The 22,135-nt window shown below is 42.0% G+C and overlaps 3 protein-coding genes across 8 annotated transcripts in view; 1 reads left to right on the plus strand and 2 right to left on the minus strand.

Annotated features, from left to right (window-relative positions):
- Nucleotides 1-123: 123 nt before the first annotated feature.
- Nucleotides 124-12,036, minus strand: LOC135386329 (origin recognition complex subunit 2-like). The gene is made up of 12 exons (XM_064616172.1): nt 11,874-12,036; nt 11,694-11,780; nt 11,538-11,612; nt 10,652-10,747; nt 10,505-10,593; nt 9,186-9,394; nt 7,789-7,921; nt 4,624-4,723; nt 3,598-3,741; nt 2,547-2,771; nt 1,615-1,733; nt 124-428 (listed from the first exon to the last, which is right to left on the minus strand). Exons 1-12 carry the CDS (start codon nt 11,983-11,985, stop codon nt 345-347), a joined length of 1,473 nt encoding a protein of 490 aa, XP_064472242.1. The 5' UTR covers nt 11,986-12,036; the 3' UTR covers nt 124-344.
- Nucleotides 12,037-12,253: 217 nt separating this feature from the next.
- On the plus strand, nt 12,254-14,911 carry LOC135386332 (protein NATD1-like). Of its 2 annotated transcripts, none has more exons than XM_064616179.1 (3): nt 12,254-12,448; nt 12,711-12,820; nt 13,645-14,911. In XM_064616179.1, exons 1-3 carry the CDS (start codon nt 12,268-12,270, stop codon nt 13,759-13,761), a joined length of 408 nt encoding a protein of 135 aa, XP_064472249.1. In that variant the 5' UTR covers nt 12,254-12,267; the 3' UTR covers nt 13,762-14,911. The 2 variants fall into 2 exon arrangements, with proteins under 2 accessions (XP_064472249.1, XP_064472250.1); XM_064616180.1 differs by lacking the exon at nt 13,645-14,911 and adding an exon at nt 13,366-13,616 and having other exon boundaries at nt 12,258-12,448.
- The window catches only part of LOC135386331 (zinc finger protein 236-like), an 87,999-nt gene continuing 80,104 nt past the window's right edge, over nt 14,241-22,135 (minus strand). For 3 of the 5 annotated variants that reach the window (XM_064616175.1, XM_064616176.1, XM_064616177.1), the window contains exons 6-7: nt 20,511-20,594; nt 14,241-18,660 (exon numbers count right to left, since the gene is read on the minus strand). In XM_064616175.1, coding sequence (XP_064472245.1) covers nt 18,287-18,660; nt 20,511-20,594 — 458 coding nt within the window. In that variant the 3' untranslated portion in view covers nt 14,241-18,286. Of the gene's footprint in view, nt 18,661-20,509; nt 20,595-22,135 lie in introns of those variants that run through there. The other 2 variants (XR_010420665.1, XM_064616178.1) reach the window with 2 other exon arrangements.

Genomic DNA, 22,135 nt, shown 5'->3' on the forward strand with positions numbered 1-22,135 from the left:
AGCAAAAAAAAAAAAAAAAAACTCAGTGGATCAGTACCATTCCTGAATGCTGATGCCTCCATTTGTCTTGATCTGTATCTCCTGTTTTACATAGTCTTATTGCAACTACAATTTACCCTCTGATAGCATTATTCTTGAAGTTTAATGTAGTTTCACATTTTTGTTGAAGGCATACATAACGAGGGATCGAGGTTGACTCAATCATTATTGTCATGCACGCGATCTCTTTAACAATTGTATATTTACAAAAATACCGTAAAGGGTAAAGAAGTTAGAAAATGCTTTTCTCATAAAATAATTAAAAACAAATACAAACAAATAAGAAAAGAACCAAGGAAGGATATTCAACCGTCTTCTTGCTTCTGAACGAAGAGAGCCAGAGTGCCGTCATCCAGCGGGATAATTAAGTTGTCCGTTCCATCGTGACCCTGAAGTAAATAGTCACACGGATTGAAACGGATTGACTCGGATAATTGCACCCGTACAACTGGGTCCCGTTCACCCAAGCGTTAGTGACGTCACGAACCTGCCGAGAATCGAATTCTAAATACAGGTGAATCTCGTTTATGACAAACTTGACAGTCGTGCAAAAACTGTTTGTTATATCCGGAAGTTTGTTATAAATGGAATCTGCTTACACTGAGTTAAATATTGAGTGTTGTTTGCGATGTGTTTGTTACAACCGGAAATTCGTTATAAGTGGGGCTGTTATAACCGGGATTTACTGTAGTTTGCAAAATTCGAGCTTGTGTTCCGAAAATTGAGAAAACTTTGGCTGTCGTTCAACCTTACTGCATTCGTGTATGTCAGACTCCTTCCTGGAGGCAGCGTCACTTTTAAAAAGCTGTCACCTTGTTAGTTTTTCATGTCAGCGACTCCTTGCACCCCTTCGGAAACAACTAATTGTTTCACCTGCGTCACCGCACTCTTGGTTCCGCACGTCCATTCGCACAGGGACACATGCGACTTTCGTGAGAGCGTGCAACTAAACAAACAGATGTGGCATGACAAACCCAATTACCCATCAAGTTTAGAAACCAAGTTCTTTGCCTTCAAACTCACCATTTGAAAATTATAAAGGCCATATAAAAGGGAGTGATTGCAAACTTTGATTAGAGAGGTAAAGCTTGCGAATCAGTCTAGAAATTTAACGTTCATCGAACTCTTGCGGGTTTATGACGTCACTAACAAAACGAGTCACTAGAGGGTCTCAGAATAGGGGACCCAAGTGCTTTGGAGCTTTAAAGAAGTAGCATTGTTGCCAGTGCGCTTGTGTGGAACCTCAAACATGTTTTGGGTGCGCACGGGGTCACCAAAGCTGGCTTGTGCCGCTCCATTTATTAGGACCCATGTCACCGTGTGACCTTGGAGCAGCTAATTCTCTTTGAACATAAGGCAAAAATGTAACTGACAGCAAGCAAAGTTCATAGAGGTGAATGAACATGCAAACCCTGCAAAAATACCAAAGCCCCTGCCTGACCTCCATGCACGAAAGAGGGGCGGCTGCCCCCCCTCGCGCCCCCATTCGGACACCTCCGACATGCGAGCAAGACATATCATGGGCAAAATCACGTTTTAAATACTAGAGATGCTCGATCAAAAAAAGATAATGACCTTTTTAATCTTCAGCAACATGTGATCCAAGAACTCTGTGAGCTGAGTTCGTAGCGTCAGGTCGCTGTTCACTAAGAAAGCCTCACGGCAACGTTTGTAGCACTCTTGGAAAGACAAACCTGCAATTAGAGAAATCATGGTGAACTATCCCTTCAAGAATTTAGGTTAACTGAAGAAACACACATAAAGTTAACAGAGTTACCAAGAGGACATAACTGTACCAAAGGGTAAGTACAAGTATAGTATAGAGTAATACCCCTGTCACACCCCTGTCAACACCCCTGAAGGTCATTTCCAGCCAATGATCTTCATACTGAATATCATTTGTCTGTGCTGCATAGAGCTACACAGCGAAGAAAAATGCCATTCACAAATTATGACAATGATGCTCTATGAGGGCACATCATATTGGGGATGGTGTGTCAATTTCTTGTAATTTTTTATAGATAGTAATATAGTAATAGTAATATTTTTTTAGAAAACTTTTTAGGAACAGTGTGGAAGCAAAAATTTTAGTTCAAAACTGCACATGATGATATACAGGTTCAAAGCAAACACAACGAATTAATACGGCCAACGTTACACTTAGGCACTGAAGTTGACTGGGAATTAGGGTAGATAGTACTTGCAAATTGTTTGAAGACGTCCTCTTTCATGTAAAGAATGAAATCATATCAACCAATAAGTTTTTGTTTGCATGTTTTCCTTACTAAAATACGACAGTGCCACTTTTTTACTGCGGCTCTCATCGAGAATACGCAGTTAGTGCTGGAAAAGCGAATGTTAACGTTCTCATGTGGCAGCGAATGAATGACTTTCAGTGTAAATGCCATTCGCTGGGAATCACATTCAATTTCATGTCTGACAGGAGTATAGGCGCAAGTCTCTAATGCAAAATAACCGTAAGTGCAGAGGTAAGTGTCGTAACTCACCAATATAACCAGGAGAATCTTTATGGTCAATTTGGTAGCGTGCAATGAGCAGGAAGATCTTTTTCGCATTTGGGGTTAGACTGCAGAAGACGTGCTGCAGCGAGCCGAGCGTCGTCGAAGCGTCGTTCTTCAGGGGCTCAAGACTGGATTCCAGCACGTAGGGCTCGAAGGTAGTGGCATTGATCCAGACAAATGAAAGAGTCTTCATCTGCTCCTGGTCCCATACTGGAGATACGTATAAGTAGCTATCCCTCATCAACATACTGGAGACACGTATAAGTAGCTACCCTTTATTAACATACTGGAGATATGTATAAGTAGCTATCCCTCATTAACATGCTGGAGGTACGTATAAGTAGCTACCCTTTATTAACATACTGGAGATATGTATATGTAGCTATCCCTCATTAGCATACTGGAGATATGTATTAGTAGCTACCCTTTATTAACATACTGGAGATATGTATAAGTAGCTATCCCTCATTAACATACTGGAGATATGTATTAGTAGCTACCCTTTATTAACATACTGGAGATATGTATAAGTAGCTACCCTTTATTAACATACTGGAGATACGTATAAGTGGCTACCCTTTATTAACATACTGGAGATACATAAAAGTAGCTATCCCTCATTAACACACTGGAAATATGTATAAGTTGCTATCCCTCATTAACATACTGGAGGAAGTAAGAACTGCTGCTATTGAAATGAAGCTGAACCATTGTGCGCCAACAGGGAGTACGATGCAAAGCGTTCGAATTGTTGGACATAAACGAAAGCAATCTAAGTGTGTTGCACTGCTCCGCAGGCAACTCAAGGTCTGACTCTACCGCTCACGCGCGCTGCACCTGTGTAGTGCTATTTTGTGTCCGAAGCAACTTGGAAGTAACTCGTTCCTTTTTTTTTAAGTAACTCCGTAACTGCGAGTTACATTTCAAGCTGAAGAACTTCGTTATTAACTTCGTTACATTTTTCACACGGTAACTCAACTTGTAACGAGTTCTTCCTTACGGGTAACTTTTCGGTCTATGGTAAAAACGTACTCACATAAGGATGCGTTGATGTGGTCCACAGAGGCGATTATATGGATCCGAGGGGAGCGTGCCAGTTGTGTGAACAACCCTTGTGCCTTCGAGTGCCTCAGGCCAGAGCCATCAATGTTGTTCACGAGAAGGAACAGCTCATCCGTGTCTATGCAGCGTGAAAAAAATAAAAATAAATAATAATAATAATAATAATAAATAAATAAATAAATAAAATATATAAATATACAAATAAATATAAATATATACAGGGTGTGTGCAGAAAAACATGACCCGCATTTAGGCACATAGCTTGTTGCCTACCTAACTAACAAACTTCCGGTGGCGCACGATGGCGCATTTATGTGTGCGAAATCTGCAGAAAAATTGTGGAAGCCACACTCAGCTTTAAAAATAAACGGAACAACGAAAACGTCGGCTTCCGTGCATCAGAATAGGGCAACATGGCGGACAACAGGGTGTATGTGAAAGGGCAACACGGTGGACGTAGGAGAGTTGTGTTCAAGTACCGCTAGGGGAGCTATCGGTGCATATATCGAAACGATGTCCCACATGGATGCTCATCGGCAGTACCCCTAGCGGTGCCTGCACATAACTCTCCTGAGACGAAATGCACTACCATGCACTGTCATGACCGCCCTATTCTAATGCATGGAAGCCCATGTTTTCGTGCGCTGTTTATTTTTTTACACTGAGTATGGCTTCCAGGATTTTTTTGTGGCTTTCGCACGCATAAATACGCCGTCGTGCGCCACCGGAAGTTCCTCGGCTAAGTAGACAACGAGTTACATGTAAAAATGCGGGTCATGTTTTTCTGCACACACCCTGTATATATAATATATAAATAAATAACAAATAAATAAATACGGGTAAAGAGGACAGGAGAGATAGACAGGCAAAATGAGCTGAGGCAAGCTCAATCTAGGAACAAATACAACACATAGCGCCTCCAATAGGTAGGCTTTTTTTGTGTGTGTGAATTACTCGTTGAAGAAAAGAGGCAAGATGATAGCGGAGGTAAGATACTCACCTTTCTGCGAGTAATGCTCCCTAATTCGTTCCACCTGGTTTGTGAGACCAGGGATGAGGGTCTCCTCTCTCATAACCTGTCGCAAGATTGTGGTCACAACCTGTAAAAGTAATTTTCGATCGATTTAAATTGAGAGGGAACTGAAAGAACAAAGGGGGGAAAAAAATCTCGTCAGGACAGCCGTAATAAGTACAGCTGCGCGAATATTCCAAATTTCGAATATGAAACGAATATCTGAAGCTGTTTGAATGCTATTTGCAACATATTTGCAGTATTCGAAATTTTCTGATATTTTTTTTCGCGGATATATTTGAAGCGAGGTACTGCTATCGCCATTCTGCAAGTCGGCTTCACCTCATTACTCCCGAGCATTAGGTGAAGCCCGCTTCGTGCTGCTTACAATAATCTGTCAGCAAAGTCTACAAATTTTCTGAGCTCACGGTCGTAACTATACTCTGGGAACGGCAGGTTCCAGTAAATGTACTCTCAAACTTTGTTGTTCAGTAACAGATGGAAGTATGTGCAGCTTCTAAAAAGCTTCTAAAGGTACAGGAAATTCACAATGTAAGCATTGAAATGAGGAGAGACACATGCAAAGCAGGCTGCATGGAACATGTTGACTAACTCTCAATGCCGTTCACCCCACTAATGCAGCATACTGCACACAACACAGGGGAACCCTTCTCTCATGATATGTATGTTGCTGATGTATGTTGTTGATATGTATGCTGGTCGAAAAGGCTCACATGTCTGGAGCAGAACATCATCTAATGAGTGCAACACCACAAAGTATTTCACCATAATTATTCGAAATTCTTCGAATTTGATTCGCCATGTGAAGAAATTATTCGGATTCGAGTCGCGGTGTAAGCGAAATGTTCATAAACTAGTCGCTCGTAAAAATTTCGCCATTCGCCTAGCTCTAGTAATAAGCTACGGACAATAAACTATGTATGCGGTAAAGCAGCCAGCTGATGTTGCACCACAGTTACGGCCTTTTGCAAAAAAAAAAAAACACATCACACGTCAATCATCTCAAAATCCCACAGTAAAAATCTGCATTCCCCATTTTTGTCGTGTTAGCTAAACTCATGGTAGGCAGCTCTTGAACTTGAAAGACAAAAACAGTCGAGCCTTTAATGTCCAGAAATAAACCGTAACCGTAATGCGTAGGTAACTACATAGGGCCCTGATGATGTTTGAACCTTGACCTCCCCTCTGTTGTGGATTACAACACATAGGTGCACCTTCCTTCTGCACTACAGTGCCCAAAGTGAGGACAGACAACTCAGCACGCCCGCCTACCCCTTACACCTATATGTTTATCTTATTTGCTCCCATGTTCATGCACAGGACCTTGTGTTTTAAGGTTACACCCGCCAAAGCCCGTTTTTATCCCTCTGATCGGCACATCGGCACTCAGGGTAGAAGCCGAAAAATAACTCGACAGAGTGCCAAATCAGCCACAAATAAGAGCACCAGGGAATGCTAAGCACTGCACATTCAGCATAGCTGGTCCACATCATAATCAGAGTGTGTTATATCGTGTGTTGTCACATAATAAGGTTTGAAATAAGGAAAATAAGGAAAAAATTTGGAAAGGAAAATAAGGTTTCACTAATCATCCCCAGTTTCAGGCGGCCATCACCAATTTGTTATCTCTCCCCTGACTCTTCTTTACGTTTTCTTTTTTTTTTTCCACTGTTGTTCACAGGATCTATATGTGTACATCCTTGCTGGTTTTTTGCATTATGTCTTGATGACTTTAGTGTTGCATTTCCTTTTTTATTTATTTATAAATAAATTATTTATAAATTATATTATTATATTATAATTAATTTAATAATTTAATTATATATTTATAAATAAATATTATATAAATATTTATTTATAAATAAATAATCATGTTAATCATTTTTTATCTCCCACCCAAAAAGTCTACTTTTCCAGCTGAGAACGATGCGATTTTGTCCTAGTTTAAGACTCCCGCAATAAAACCCAATTTTTAACCCCCTCCCCCCAAACACACACACCTATTTTACAAAATCATAAAACCCGAAACCACAAGGAGCACGAGGCAAAGATTTTGTCCCGTGGAACTATGTATAGCAAGATGAAACGACTGACACTGTAAGCGTACACCCCGGAATAGATAACAACAATGCAAAAAGATATTAGTCAGGGCTCCATTTATGTGCAGTGCAGAAAACTGGCTCAAACGAATTCCGCTGTCTTGTTGTAGAACGGTCCTATGGGAAATAAGTACCTCTGCTTATAGTTATAAGCAATGATATCGCCCATAAAGCATTCTATTTGCTCTAAGACTGTCCATGGGTTATAGAAGGCATTAGCTCATTACAAGAGCACACAGACAATATAAATACAATACATGCAACAAAAAAAAAGCAAACAATAAAAGATAGAGAAATAACAAGAATAGAGAAATGAACATTGAATCCATTAAATCATCCACAAACATCAAATGCATCAACATCAAATTAACATGCAAACTGAATAATAACTGAAAAACTATTTATATAACAGTGACAAGAATGGGTGTATCCCGTTTGAAACCATTAAAAATAACCTTTAAAAAATAAACGCGTAAGTACCCACTGTTAAAAATATATATCCCAGAATATACGCTTAAAAATAAACGCACAAAAATAATCGGCGAAATATCCCTGTTTAAATATAAACGCTAAGGTATCCACGGTTAAGAATATATCGTTAAAAATAAATCGTTTCAGAATCCCCCAAATCCACCCTACAGTTGCTAGAGTCATGTGGTATGGCCCAAATCAAGGTGAACTGCAAGCAAGGGGCTTAACCTAACCTCACAGGACCAAACTAGCCTAAACTATTCTAAACTAACCGAAACCAAACTAAACTAACCGAACATAACATGATATAACCCGGCGTAAATTGCAATCAGACCTCCTCCGTGCTTGATGGTGAGGGGATTTTGAAACAGTTTATTTTTAATGGTGGATTATTAAACGGCGATCTCTAAGCGTGGACAGTAAGCGGTTTATTTTAGGAGATATATTTTTAACCGTGTATTTTTTAAGCGGATTATTCTTGAATGTTTTATTCTTAAACGTTTATTCTTAATGGTGGATTTCGGGGACCCCCCACAAAAACGACACAGCAAAGTAACGCCACCTCTTGGGTTGTGATGCCGGGGTTGAATCCGTTGATGGTGACGCACGCATGGTTGGAGAGATAGTCCTCTTTGAAATTTTGCATCAGTTTTATTTTGGAGCCAACACCGTACAGCAGAAGGTTGAAACCCTCCCTGCAAGTTCACAAGTTTTATCATTAGTAGCTGTTAGCACTTTCTGCAGTTCACAAAGATGTAGATTGCCACAAAGATTGTCCCGAACACTTATTCCTTATAAAGGAGTAACAAACTGCAGGATCCTTAAAAGTATATTACTTTAGAAAAGTAATTTCTTGCCTGCTTTTCCAACACATGTTTTTAGACTACAAGCAGCGAGCAAAATCCCTATTGCAGCCCCCTACGCATGAAAGCAACTAATCGTTAGTTTTAAAAAAATTAAAAATTAAAAAATTTGATGCTGTCCAGTTCAGGTTAGAGACACGTACATGCTCTGGACAGCACTCTCCATTACTTTCAGGGGAAATCAGTGATAAGTTTGTAGGTACTTATTACTATGTTATTTGAGCTCTCTAAGTACTTACTTCTTTACTGCAAAATTAATTTAGAATATATATTATTACAGATTCTAATATTCTCTATTTATATTATAGTATAAAATTATTAATTAGATTTTGGGTGAAGTACATCTTGAGTCATGATTGAGATATGTATCAGTAGAAGAAATACGATAACATGCTCTGGCATTCTACCCCAAAGTCTCCGCACAGATTACAACACTTTTACGACCAGTTCAGAGCATGAGTTAATACAGCTCTTCCCCAATTAGCACAGTTCGATAGTCCAATAGTCCAATTATCTTTGTCAGCACAGCATGAGAGAACCAAATGATACCCAAACAGTACCCAATGACATAAGCACTCAATGCAGAAATCTGTGGGGGGCAGGGGTGCCAGAAGATGCAGGGGCAAGAGGGGTGTTACACCTCTCATGCACGGAGATGGGACAGGGGTGTCTGTCTGGTACCCAGTCACACAGGATTTGCATGTTTCGTTTGAATGAATTTTGGGCATTGCAAGTAAATTTTAAGCAATGAAAATCTATCTTGCTTCTTATCGACATATTCGCTGGCACTGTAGTTCTGTAAATTGTTAAATTAGCAGAATGCCATAAGGTGAGCTGCTTTAGCAAATTTTGTTTCAGTCTGCACTCTGAGACTGCAGGAACATGTAACACTCTAAAACGTTATACCTTTTTCCTCTCAAGATACAGAGTTCTTAACGTACAAATCCTTCTAACTTCAGCTTGTCATCCCTGTAGAGAGGGATTTTCGACGGAGCTCACGGAGGTGAGCTCGATTCTGTGAAGTTTGTGAAACTGCAGGACGAGCTCCGCAGAACTCCAGTTGGGAACCACAAGTTTTGGAAAATACGTCGCTTACTTGAGTAAAGCCATCCACTTGGAAAAGTTTCGCCGGTGTTCTTGAAGAAGGTTGTTGCGCTGCCCGATGTTGGGATCAGTGGCCTGGGATAGGATCTGGTTTATCTCTTCCATGCTGGGCATGGGCCTGCCAAGCTTGGACAGCATGTGGTTAGACGTTTTTGACCGGGCCTTACTGACGAGAGAGAAATAGTTCTTCAAGTCTGCTTCCTAAAAAAAGGAGGAAGCAAATGACATTTTGAGTTGCTGACACGTTCAGAGAGATGTTGTACTATACAGTCAAACTCCTTTACAACGAAACTCGGGGGAGAGCAAAAAAAAAATTGCAGTAAAGGTATTTTCGTTAAAAAGGATGTCCATTATTGGACCTATGGGGCTCCGGCGGGACCGGAAAAAAATTTGCTGTAGTGGTATTTTCGTTAGAAAGGTGTTCGCTGTAAAGGAGTTTGACTGTATGAGCACCACGTATGAACGCCATTCAAACCGAACGCTCAAAACTGTTTGCATAAATAAGACCGTAGAAACGGGTTTTAAAAAATCAGCGTCGCTTTAAGGGAGCCCAGAAAGCCATCCAAAAGAAAAGCCTGTTTCTTAGGAATTACGAAAGGACATGATTTGCCGTGACAACTAAAAAACACACACAAAAAAATATCTGTACGCAGTCTTTTTCTTGGAACGAAACGTCCACGAACGTCGACGCACGCACTTCCACTCGACTCGTTCTGCAGAGGCCGAGACGAGGAGGAAGATTGTGACGTCGCCAGGGTTACAGAAGAGACCGCGCTCCAATAGGGGCCGTCGCTTTTTGCACTTTTTTTTAAATCTTTCTCTTTTTCATTTCTGCTCCCAGTTATCTCTCCGTGCAGCAGACGACTAGGGTTGCCACCAGGCCAGTATGGCACCGGCGGGGCCGGTTATTTGCGCGCTCTGCCGGTTGCCGACAGAAAGCTGCTTTATTCTGTTTTTCCCACTTAATCTGCGGCGACGTGCACTACTTGCAGACGACAGTGGATGCCCATCCGGCAGACGGCGGCTCGTCTCCGCGGCTACGACCGCCGAAAGCCCGCGTTCGCGATTGGCTATAGCCGCTAAAAACACGATTCTGATTGGTCGACTCTTAGTTGTTACGTCACGTCGACGAGCAAGAAGGTTTTCTCTCTCTAGGTGGCGCTGGCCACGCAAACTATGTTACAAACACGTCCACACTTGATACAGATAACGGCTCGTGTCTCTAGCCAAAGCCAATCCATTTTCTAGCCGCAACTAGACAGCCACCTGATACAGAAATGCAAATCCTAATCTCATTCTTGTGCTCCATACCGTATCTTCTTTATCAGCTTCGTCCTCGCTGCTCCTTTCCGAATCCGATTCGGCGGAAGACACTTGGTCAGCCTTCATCTTGGAGAGCTCTGCGTAATGTACGAGTTAATTTTCCAAATAACCATAAGGACCCATCAGCGGGCATACTTTGTTTGATCTTCCGACGGAGCTTGTAAGGTGTATCCTTCTTCTCCGAGCACGAAGACGTCGGTGTCTTCATCTTGTCCGTTGTAGTCTTGGAACCTAAAGATGACGTGGAAGATGTTGTGATGATTAAGACGATGGGAAATAATGATGAAGAGGAGAGAAAATGGTGCAGAATATAACGAACGAGGTAGGCAAATAGGTAGACAAGGATGCAGCGTGTTTCGGGAGTGACTTTTTCGGGTCAAACGCGATTCCGCCCGGTTATTCACCCCCCCGAAATGGCCGCCGAGCCATTCTGCTAAAACCCGACATCTCCCCGAACTCCAGCCACTATGAAATCCTCAAGTGACGAACAAAGGTCGCCACATGTAACGCACGTAAGAATGGGTCACTTACATTCCCAACGATACGCCCATGTGTGTCAACACTGTCTATGCCTTCAGGGATTAGCGCTGGTAGGTAAAAAAAGAAAGATTAGGAATAATTAATAGACAAGAGGGAAGCAAAAACACCTGGTAACACACGAAGGCACAATTATCGCCCTATTTCTCTTACTAAACTTTTACCTCCCGAATCTGAGATAGGCATTTAACCCGAAAAAGTCACTCTTTAAGTATGTTTTACGCTACTATTTTGCCACAATTACCGGCACCTTCCATACAATCCATTTGATAGAGTTACTCAACTGTGTGTCTCATTTTACTGCTCGTAGCCCCACCAGAAACAACTCTGGTACCAAGCTGCAAGTATACTGATAGGCTTTAATGATTCGACTACATCGTCCACTAAGAAAGTTGGTAAAGCAGTTTTCCTTTTTGTGACCCGAGCACCTGAGGCAGGCTTCGGCTATTACTATACTACTTAGTAGTCCACTCTCACGACGTACCCTGCTTCGAGGACGGCGTCCTGTCCAGGCTGAACATCTGTCTTCCTGTTGTACTACCGTCCTTAACATGCAAGCCTGTGAGGAACAAACGATGTAATATAGCGAGCACACACATAGGACAGGCCCACGTAAGTTCCGAATAAGAGTCACACAAACCTACGGGTACCGGCACCTCCTCCCGCGTTCCTTCATCGTCTCTTTGTTCATCTTTCGTTGATTTCTTAGACGACAGCTTTCGTCGACCTACGTGGTTGTACAAGAGCAAGGTAGTGGAGTTAGGTCAAACGTCCAAAGGCCTTAACACCGTTGTCATTGCTATTTGCATGTTAGGCTTACCGCCCTTCTTCTTGTTTTCTCTGATATCAGACAATGAATAAATATGTTCCAATACATCGTCGTCGGATATGAAGCGAACTTGAACCGACGGCTTGTTCGCGCTGTTCGCCATCTTTCTTTACACGGATTGGATTGACATAGAGTGGATTGGTTCATGGAATGTCCAAATGGCTGGACTTCGGCTGGATTGTGGGTTGGATTGAAGTCGTGATGCATGTCGTGATGGCACTGCACTGTCTGTGGTGTCTATGGGTCTATGGGCATTGGTGTCCGGTCTGATCTGCCTGATAACCTGGAACCAAGAACGTGGAGTAACCTACCTAATTTCGTTGGAGTATCACACAATTAAAATTATTATATGAAATTATCAAATTAAAAAAATAAAAGCCGCGAAATGATTACATCTTTAAAAATGGCAGCCTCCATACTTCGCAAAGCGCTTGGTACCGTTCCGGTTCATTGGAATGCGCGAACATCATTTGTTCTAATGTCTGCCGCATCTCGATATTCGTCGCAGCCGTTTCACGTTGAACACGACGAGAAGAATAAAGAGTTCTTCATAAGATTGGGGAAAGGTTAGTGCGTAGCAACCTTTCAGCTTTAGGCACCCTGTATTTGTCAGTTCGTGTGTTCCACCCCTTCAGAACACATGCTGTCCATCAAAACTATCTACCAGATCACTGTGGCGTCGCTCATGATCATACTTGTCCCGCGACGTAATGCCACGAATTATGATGCACTATTTGTGAGAACTTTTGTTTATTCATTTAAGACTACACCTGTGTATATCTCTACGGCTGTATTTAAGGGCGTGATACGATTTTGCAATGCTTTCAGATAAGGCTGTTCTCCAGTACGAAGTTGTCAATGCCACAACACTAGACCTGGTCCATACTGAAGTCCCAGAGTCGATGAGGGGTCAGGGAATTGCGAAGCATCTTGCCAAGGTGTGTTGTTTGCACTTTTAATGCGACAATAAACAACAGGTGCACTGCAGGTGTAGTCAACACCATGTGGATACAGACCCTGGCAATGTATGATGTCCATAGGCAAGTTTAGGACAAACAACAGAACAGCACACGCATAGCAAGAAGCTGCTCCATCGCAAAGTAGTTAGTAGTTGTAGTTAAACTACTGTAGAAGTAGTCAGTGGCCATCACTGGTTAACACACAGCCTGACAACTGGCATCACTCACGATCTTGGTGGCGAATTATGAACATTATCAGTATCAACCCTTTCCTACAAATCTTTTTCGCAACGTTCTTGTAATGCAGTCCTCAATTAACTGCCCCAAGAAAGTTCAATCATCTTTGATTAGTTGCTGTTATATAGAACTATGTATCAATGCTTTTTTCTAAACTGTAACATTCCCGTGTTATGTCCCCGGACACTCGTGGCTACATCAAAATAAAAATTAAAAAATTTACGGGTTCCACATGTATCATCTGTTCGTCTATCGGCACTAATGACACCTTGCTGTCTCACTTTCAGGGAGCGTTTGACCACATTGCCTCTAAAAACATCCACGCCAAGGTTACTTGCCCGTACACTGCTAAATACGTCAGAGAGAACGCGGACGAGCTGAAACATCTCGTTAAATGAGACTTCTGCCAGAATCACAAAGCTATACTTATATATAAGAAACCGTTAATTTACTCGTGAGACGCTTAGACAACGAGGATATCTTGTGTAACTTTATAGTGTCATTATAGGACGAAATAAAAGAGCCATTGTTTTGAGCAGAGTCCTCTCGCTCTCTTTTATTTCCAGGCAGCTTTCGACCATCTTGTGGAGCGCCATCTTAAGGGAAAGCTTACGTGCACTTACCTTGCAAAATATGCGAGGGAATCGACGAATCCGGAATATGCCGAACATACTTTTCTATGACGTGTAGAAGCTGTATAATGCATACGTTTGGCCACTTGCATGATAGTCAGCTAAACACTATACACTTCAAATGCAAACTGTTAAAGTTAAAACTATTAATGTTAAATTAATGTTAAGTACTTAAGTATTAGTATTAAGTTAATCAAGATTCATTAAGTTATATTAATGAATGTCAATTAAAACTAACTATTAAAACTATTTAATGCAGAAAACTACACAAGAAGCCCATGTCTGCCTTGCTTCATGTAAACAGTTCATCAAACTGCATTCACATAGCCCTTGTATTAACCAATCTGGGTGTGAGGCATCCTTTTCTTTATCTGATCCATTGCACTGCAGAGATACAAGCTAATTATGTAGTAACACATTGGCCATGTACTTCTCTGTCATGACATGTTGCTTGCTCTCGTGCTTCGAAAGGACATATGTCGCACCCTGACGAAAGTTTTCAAAGCCTCATCGCAGGAAACAGAAAAAAGCATACTTTGACATGTTTATTGCCTTTCTCTGAGACACTAAATTACACGTACGTCAATCATGTCTAATTAGCCAAAGCATGTTCGTAACAATGCGCAACAAATAATTCTCTCAAACGTCTAACAGCACTGTACAACATGGCTGTTTCTCTGCTAAGTATACAGTGTAATTCGTTGCGAATAAAAACAACTTGTCAGACCTGGGGGCAGGCACCGAAAACAGAGGACAGACAAAAAAAAACGGTGGCCCGCGCTGCAGATCTGACGGACCCGTATCAGTGTTCTGGCACATAGTGCAAAAAAAAACAGTCACGAAAAAAATGACAAAAATCATGCGAAAGAGACAAAACTCATCTTGCACAGAATTGCACAAGACTATTTTGTAAGCACTGTGTATACAAGAAAGCTCTTATTGTTGCAAACCCTGGGTTTAAGCTGGCAGCAAAACATGCCTGCACATGCTTTTTTGCACTCCACTATAATACATGTATGCAGACACACACACACACACACATATGGGGTGGAAAAACTGCATGCCATCCCGTCAGTGTGGACTCTGCAAGTAGCAATGTTACAATTCTCCTCATACATGACAGTCTTACATGGTATGCAATGGTTTCATTTCCTTCACCTTTGTAAATATCTACTTTGAATAAAGAGTATAATTAGTCCACTCTAAGGTGCCACGAGAATATTCTAATTGTAAAGATTCAGCTGACATGTCACACTGCAGACAAACACTCGTGTTTTGCGAGAGATGCCTCATACCCAGCACTGCACAGTTCCACTACATTTTGAAGTATTTGCACAGCACAAACATTAATGAAGTACATGAAATATTGTCCACCAAGCTGTTGGCTTCAAATTCTCTCGCTTTTTACTGACCATTTCAAGCGAACACTTCGACCGAAACAAAAAAGGGAACGCTCGCGGCTGCTCCTACGTCTCGATAGAGATCATTCATGAAACGGATCATTCGTTGAATTCAATAATTTGGATCACGCATTGAATTCAAGCAGACAGTACAGGAAGCAGGTTCAAGAACATGGTGCTACTTGTTCCCTATTCTGACTCCCATGCTTCAGACTGTTGTGTGTTTTCTTTTTCTTTTCTTCTTTACCTTTGTATAAAAACAAACAAAAACAAAAAATACTCACAATAGTCACAAAACAATAGTCACAAAAGCATGCGAGTCAGAATCGGGGGGGGTGGGGGTGGGGGGGGAGTTGCGCCACGTCCTTGAATCTGCTTCCATGTTGGTTGTGTGGCATTTTGGATTTTGTATCATTCCTCATTCGTCCTTAGTAAATGGTTGGAAGTTACGGTCTCAGTGTGCGTTTCTAATTCAGTGTGTCGTCCGTGTCAGTGTGCTATTCCTGTCACCCTGTAATATACCTGTCACATGGAGAGCTTTACCTGCGGTTACGTTTAATGGCAGTAAGCCAACCAAACGGCAGTTACAGTGAACCGTGGTTCGCTGCTATTACACACAAATCGGCGATAGAGTTTACGGATATCGTAATGGTTTTCTACCTCGCGCATTTTATAGCCTCCTTTGCCTTCCTCGCTCGACAAGCACTTTGTCATCATCATCTTCTCGTCCTCATCCTCACCATCTTCTCATCATCATCTCATCATCTGCATCTTCTTATTAAGTCATCAGTGTTGTTATTATCTTGCATCGTTGCGACAGGCCAATTGATACGCTTTAAGTAGGGATGTGCAAACCGAATCCGCAAGTCCTAGGCAGGGATTCGAGATTCGCGAATCCGAATCCTAGTGCCCCAAAATGGCGCATCCAATCTTTCGGATCCCCCAACCCAATCTTATCAAACTGGCGGCTCCAAAGCCTGCCGAAAGCCTCATTGACCGACAGGCGTTTTCTTGTTTGTTTGTTTTACTTTGCTCTGGACTGAGAGAGTTGAGGCAGGAACTGTTACAATTACAAGTATAAAAGTAACCCAGTTTTTGCTTGAGACTCGAGGATTTATGCGTTTCTCGTCGTCGATGAACAACGCGTTAAATAAATGACGTTTAACAAGAACAATGTGGGTATATTTTCTCCTGAAACTCAAGCATATTATTTAACTTGTTTTTCCATGAAACAAAGGCATCACATTCTGCTTAAAAATGCTTTTCTCTAGAAGTTTTTTTTTTTTTTCTTCTTGGCTTTTTAAACTCTTTTTTAAAAAAGGATTCGAAAGATTCGTGGATTCGTAGAACCTTCCTTGGATTCGGATTTGGACTCGGATTCGGATTCGACACATTTTGGATTTGGATTTGACACATTTGTAAGAGGATCCACCGGATTCACACAATGTTGATGCACACGCAGCCATTTTGTCAGTTACCCAGCACAAAACAGAGCTTGCCAAGCAAGCTTTATGCTAACCACGGTTAATGAAGTAACCACATTCGCGTTCACCATGTAACTGCGGCTGTAGTTACGCGTAACCTCGGCGTAACCGCCGTTAAGGCTGCCTGCGTGACAAGGGTGTAAGACTTCCTCCGGATTTTTTGTTACTGATTGCGGTTAATGTTTTTAACAATAACTAATATCATATTAGTTACCGTTAGTCCTGTCCTCTATGTTACTTCTCTAACCACTGTCCGCGTCTTTTGGTTCCATCTCAACGTTATAATTTCATATTGCACTTTATTCACTTTAAAGCTCTGAAGAAAGCAGGTTTACTCTGCTGATCATGACAGGGGCACAGCAAAGCTGCTTCTAAGGCCCGCTTTCACCAACGCTGATCAACATTTCAACCGAGATCAACGGTCCCTCAACTTGAATTCGACGCTTGCCTCTGCTCCACTAAAGGGAGTTATTGTCACTGAAACGTCCATCACGTCACCAACTAACATTTGTAAAAAAAAAAAGAGAAAGAATCGAGCGTTAACTTCAAGTTTTAGCGAACGTATCGGTTCTCACTTCCATTAATGGCTTAATTCTTACAATTACTTCTTGATATTAGGATAACTACCGTGCAAGTACAACAGAATCGAACTGTCACCGGCTGGCGGCACCGAGGAATCTAGTTTTCCAGGAAGGTCGGAAGAGTCGTGCCCGACTGCAGGATGACATGTCCACTGTGCGTTGATTTTTGCAAAACGAGAAAACACATTCACACACTGTTCCTATTTAGTGTTTTTTGCATGAGTCTGACACCCCATATACTATCTGAACATTACATATTCTTTGCTTGGCCAAGCAAGCTCTGTGCACCCGTATTGTGAGCTTGACAAGAAAACACAGTACAAAGGTGAAAAAAAAAAAGAGAAAGAGCCTACTAAAGTGAAAGAAAAATATGCTTCGAAAAAACAACGATAATTTGCACAAGCTCACTATTGCCCCCCCCCCCCCCCCCTAAACAGTGTTGTTCAGTACTACGTGTGTTACTCAAGTACTAAAGTAGTAGTGTCGCCCATAAATTTACACCAGGTCTAAAACAGGAGTACTGCTGGATAATTTCAAACGCGATGCAGCACCTGGAATAAGAAGGTTGTGTAACTTTGTGAAGTACAGCAAGATTCAGCAATTTCTTTTCAAATTGTACTTAAGTACTTTGCATCGCGAGCAGTACTTTCCACTAGTGTTGACCATAACGTCAGTTGCTCCGATTGCCAAGTTTCGTCGAAGTGAAAAAAAATATACCCGCATAAACTTAGATATATAAAACTGTAGCTTTACCGTTCCACCTCTCATTTAGAAAAAGTAGTGTTAGCTTTACACTGCTACTAAAAAAAAGTACTGTACACACTACCAGTACCATACAACACTGCTTTCGACGTTTGTACCGTCCCGCTATTCTCCTTTCGCAACAACCCGCAACAAATTGCAATAACAACAAAAGATAACTCAATTGCACCACAAATTGCACACCCGTCTCGTAAAAGCGCAGGGGGCGTACGCCCCAGGCGACCCCTGAGTTCGAAGAACAAGTAGTATTTCCCCTCGTCAGCACACGTCCAAAAGTATATGCCACAGAAGCAGTCCTCGCTGGGAAAAGAAACAACAAAAAAAAAAAAAAAAGAGACAAGAGTTGCACTTAGCACAGATTGCTTCCATCCGAGGAACGTCCACTGGACGACGCAGTTTCGCCACCGCTGGCGTCCCCAATAACGTGCTGGTGGTGACCATTCTGGGACTTGAAGTTCCTGTCGTTGTTGTTGGCCTCCTCAACCTCATCGCCGTCGTCGGTGCAGCAGTCGTCGACGTCGCAGGTGATGCAGGCGGGCGAGGAACTGTGGTCGAACACCCGGACGTGGTCCTCGAGGAGGGGCCGGGTGTGGAACCCGACCCCGCAGTGGGGACAGACGTTGTGGGTGCGGAGCACATGGGCACGTGTCTTGCAGTGGCGGTTTAGGTCCGACTGGGTCACTCCGTTGTAGTTGCAGGCGTGGCAGAGGTACTGCTTGATTCCTGCGGTCAAGTCAAGTGCCACCTTTCAATAAAAATTCAGTTAAATTTTTATTTATTTATTTATTTATTATTAATTAAATTAATAATATTAATGATGATATATTTGATTGATATATATAAATGATATTAATTCATAATAATAATTATTATTAATATTATTATTAATTTATTAATTATTCTCACGGTGCCCATGAGCAACCCTACTCTGAACCCTTGTAATGGAGCATGTCACAATTAAACCTCCGTACGCAACGAGGGGTTAAGTTGAAAAATCCCAAAAATCCCAGTCCTCAGTGAGGATAGAAACCAATGGCCATTGAAGGTGCGCGTAGCGCCACCAAGTGTGTAACGCGTGAACTTCTCCAACAGCATCGGACGCTATGGTTCCTGACAGGTTGACACGTTACACACTAGGTGGCGCTGAGCGCATGTTCAACGGCCATTGAAGACTGCCCGTGTGACAGCCTGGGTATGAGTCAATATTTGGTCAGGTCATTGCAGCTGGTATTCCTCGAACAGAGGAAATGCAAAAAATGTGTACCATATACACTGCCTGCTCTACGTGCATGTCCTGTTAGCATCGTCTTAGGGTGTGTGACTTCACACACGTAACATGAAAAACGGTTAGGAGCAACTAATATTTATTCGAACAAGAACTTTCGTGCAAGAGACTGCACTTCTTCAGGTGCAAGAAGTTCAAGGTGAAGTGCAGTCTCTTGCACGAAAGTTCTTGTTCGAATAAATATTAGTTGCTCCTAACCGTTTTTCATGTTACGTGTGTGATTCCCTCTTCGCGGGCTCCTTGACAGTGTTTTATTATTTTTTTCCCCTTTTCGGTGTGTGACTTGCTAGAAATTGAACGAAATCCAGGCGCACGACTTTTACTATTACCCTTTTACTATATACTACCGCATGCACAGGGTTCTGGTGCAGGAAGAAAAATATTTTTCACGGGTCAGACCTCGATGGCTGAACAACGGTGGTGCCAGGAAGGGTTAAGTCACCTGTGTGTAGTGGAGCGGCCACGATCGGGCTTTATTGTGCTTGCTAAACGAGCACGCTCTCAAAAATAGTGTCCTACATGACAAACATAATACGACACATAATTACCGTATTTTCACGCGTATTAGCCGCGGCTTATGCGCGATTTTTTTTTTCTCACGGGCGCCCTGCGGCTTATCCACCGGTGCGGCTTATCTGATGACTATTTTTTCCTGGTATTTTCCCCATACGCCGATTTTAACGAAAGGGCCGACAGTGCCTCTGGAACAGCACTGCCCTGCAGATGCACGAACAGTGCGTAACAGGGACGGGTCCACATTCGAGTAGATTGATCTTCCTGATTCACGTCTTCTGGAAGATCACTGACCCATCAGTCCACGAAAAACCCCCCACAAGGGCACAATGCGATCTTGGTAGAACTCCAGAACTGACCTCCTCTGTTGTACACTGTGCCGATCCCGGAGTATGGACCACAGGGTTTATGGACTTCTCTATGGTCTCTTTTGTCGCACAAATCAGTCGTCTCGTATTGCCCGCGGCTTATCTGCGGGTGCGGCTTATCTGCCAGAAAATTTTCAAAACGTCCCAAAAAACGCGTCCTGCGGCTTATCTGCGGTGCGGCTTATACGCGTGAAATTACGGTACTGCAGTTAACTACTCGAAATAGTAGTTTAACTAGTAGTTGCGCACTACATTTCTGCAAGTAGTACTCAGATGTCATTAAGGCAAAAGCGTTGAAAAGGATATGGGTCGACTTATCCCCTTACTGCACACAGAGGCTGAACTGCCGTAACCGCAGTAAACAACACGACAGTAAAAGTAAACAACGCAGTAAACAACACACTCACCACAATGGCGCATCATGTGAACCTTGAGTTGACTATTTGTGCGACTATGGTAACTACAGTATGGACACTTGAAAGGCCTAACATCTGCAAAGAGAAGCAAACAAAGAAAAAAAAAAAAGAACTCAACTGCTGTATAGCAATACTGCAATGTGGACTTACTCTATGCACTGCCAAGAGCAGTGCATTCTCGAGCTAGGAGTGCAAACCTAGCTTTATCCGGTTGTTTACTGCATTACAGGTCATAGCTGCTTCAAACTTGAGAGAATCAATCACATTCACATTCAAAAATTTTTTTCGTGTCCAATCGACTTATCAGTTAAGTATAGGACTGCATTGCTGATGCAAAAAGCTGGTTTATGGGTATACAGATGATTTTGTTACACTTGAGAGCATGGGTGTACCGAGAGGGGGGAGGAGGTCGTGCCCCCCCCCCCTTGGAGCTCCAAGGTCGCTCGTGAAAATAGTGTGCCCTGTAGTTATAGGTCGTAAAGATCATTCTCAGATGTCATAATAGGAACCTCTGAACCTCTTCATGAAGCTACTATGCCTATAATGCAGTAAGCAACCAGAAGTGCAATAAGGACTATGAACATTGCTAGGTAGTCACAGTGCACACAATAGGCAGTTAAAGTGACTATAAATGGTTCCACTCCTAATCGCGTGTGTGTGTGTTCAGTCATACTTTGTTTGCTTGCTTCAATGTACTTTGGTAGAATTTATGAAGGTATGCACACTCATTCTTTTCGCACTAATTTATATCACATTGCAGTAGATAGTTCAAATGGTTTGCGGATGTTTCAATAAGACTCTACGAGTCTGCAGTCTGTATGTAATTTCTTTAAGTTTCAGTGGGAAGCTTTTGGTTACTCTTTCTGAGAATGAATCATGAGGAGGTTCATGGCATATGTGTGATTCCTGAAGAAAAGTGTGGTATTTCCTGAAATATTTCTTCACAACAAACCAAAGTTTCATACGCATTTTTTAGTATATAGGGTTTTCAAAGATAAATTCTTCTGCCTATACAAAACAGCTGCCGGCACAGAAAACGTTTAAATTTTCACCAAACCGGATGTATGGGCTGTTCAAACTAAACTTTTCTATGTGTGGAGCGATCGAGAATCCTGCCAAAAATTCTCAGCTTCCAGATTTATTTACGTAAATTATAAAAAAATTATGAACTGCTATTTCCTATAAGATGCCAGTACCTTATTCCGCCATTTTCTTTAGCTGCAGGGCATTGCTGGTAATCCGCGATTAGGAGAGCGTAACGAGAGATGCTACGCTTCAAAATTGTAGAGCCACGGCAAAATAAATATCGTAACAAAGTTTCGACAGCTATGAAGCTATGAAAGGCCATATAGACACGAGGCGGATAAAAGGGCAGCATTTTTTTACCTTTGGTTCATGTGATATGTCATGATTTTTTTTTCTTTTTTCTTTGTGCGTTTTCTTTATTCTCTTCCACGTAAGTACATAGAATGATGGCAACATAGCTACGTCTGCCGATGGCAAGGACGGCCCACAGGCCATCCTGTTGTAGACTTATGTATTTGTTCTTGAAATAAAATTATTTTAATTAATTTTTCAAGGGCAATAAAAAGAAAGTTTTCTTGTACATTAAATCC

Source organism: Ornithodoros turicata, chromosome 2 (assembly GCF_037126465.1).
Source record: "Ornithodoros turicata isolate Travis chromosome 2, ASM3712646v1, whole genome shotgun sequence".
NCBI lineage: Eukaryota > Metazoa > Arthropoda > Arachnida > Ixodida > Argasidae > Ornithodoros > Ornithodoros turicata.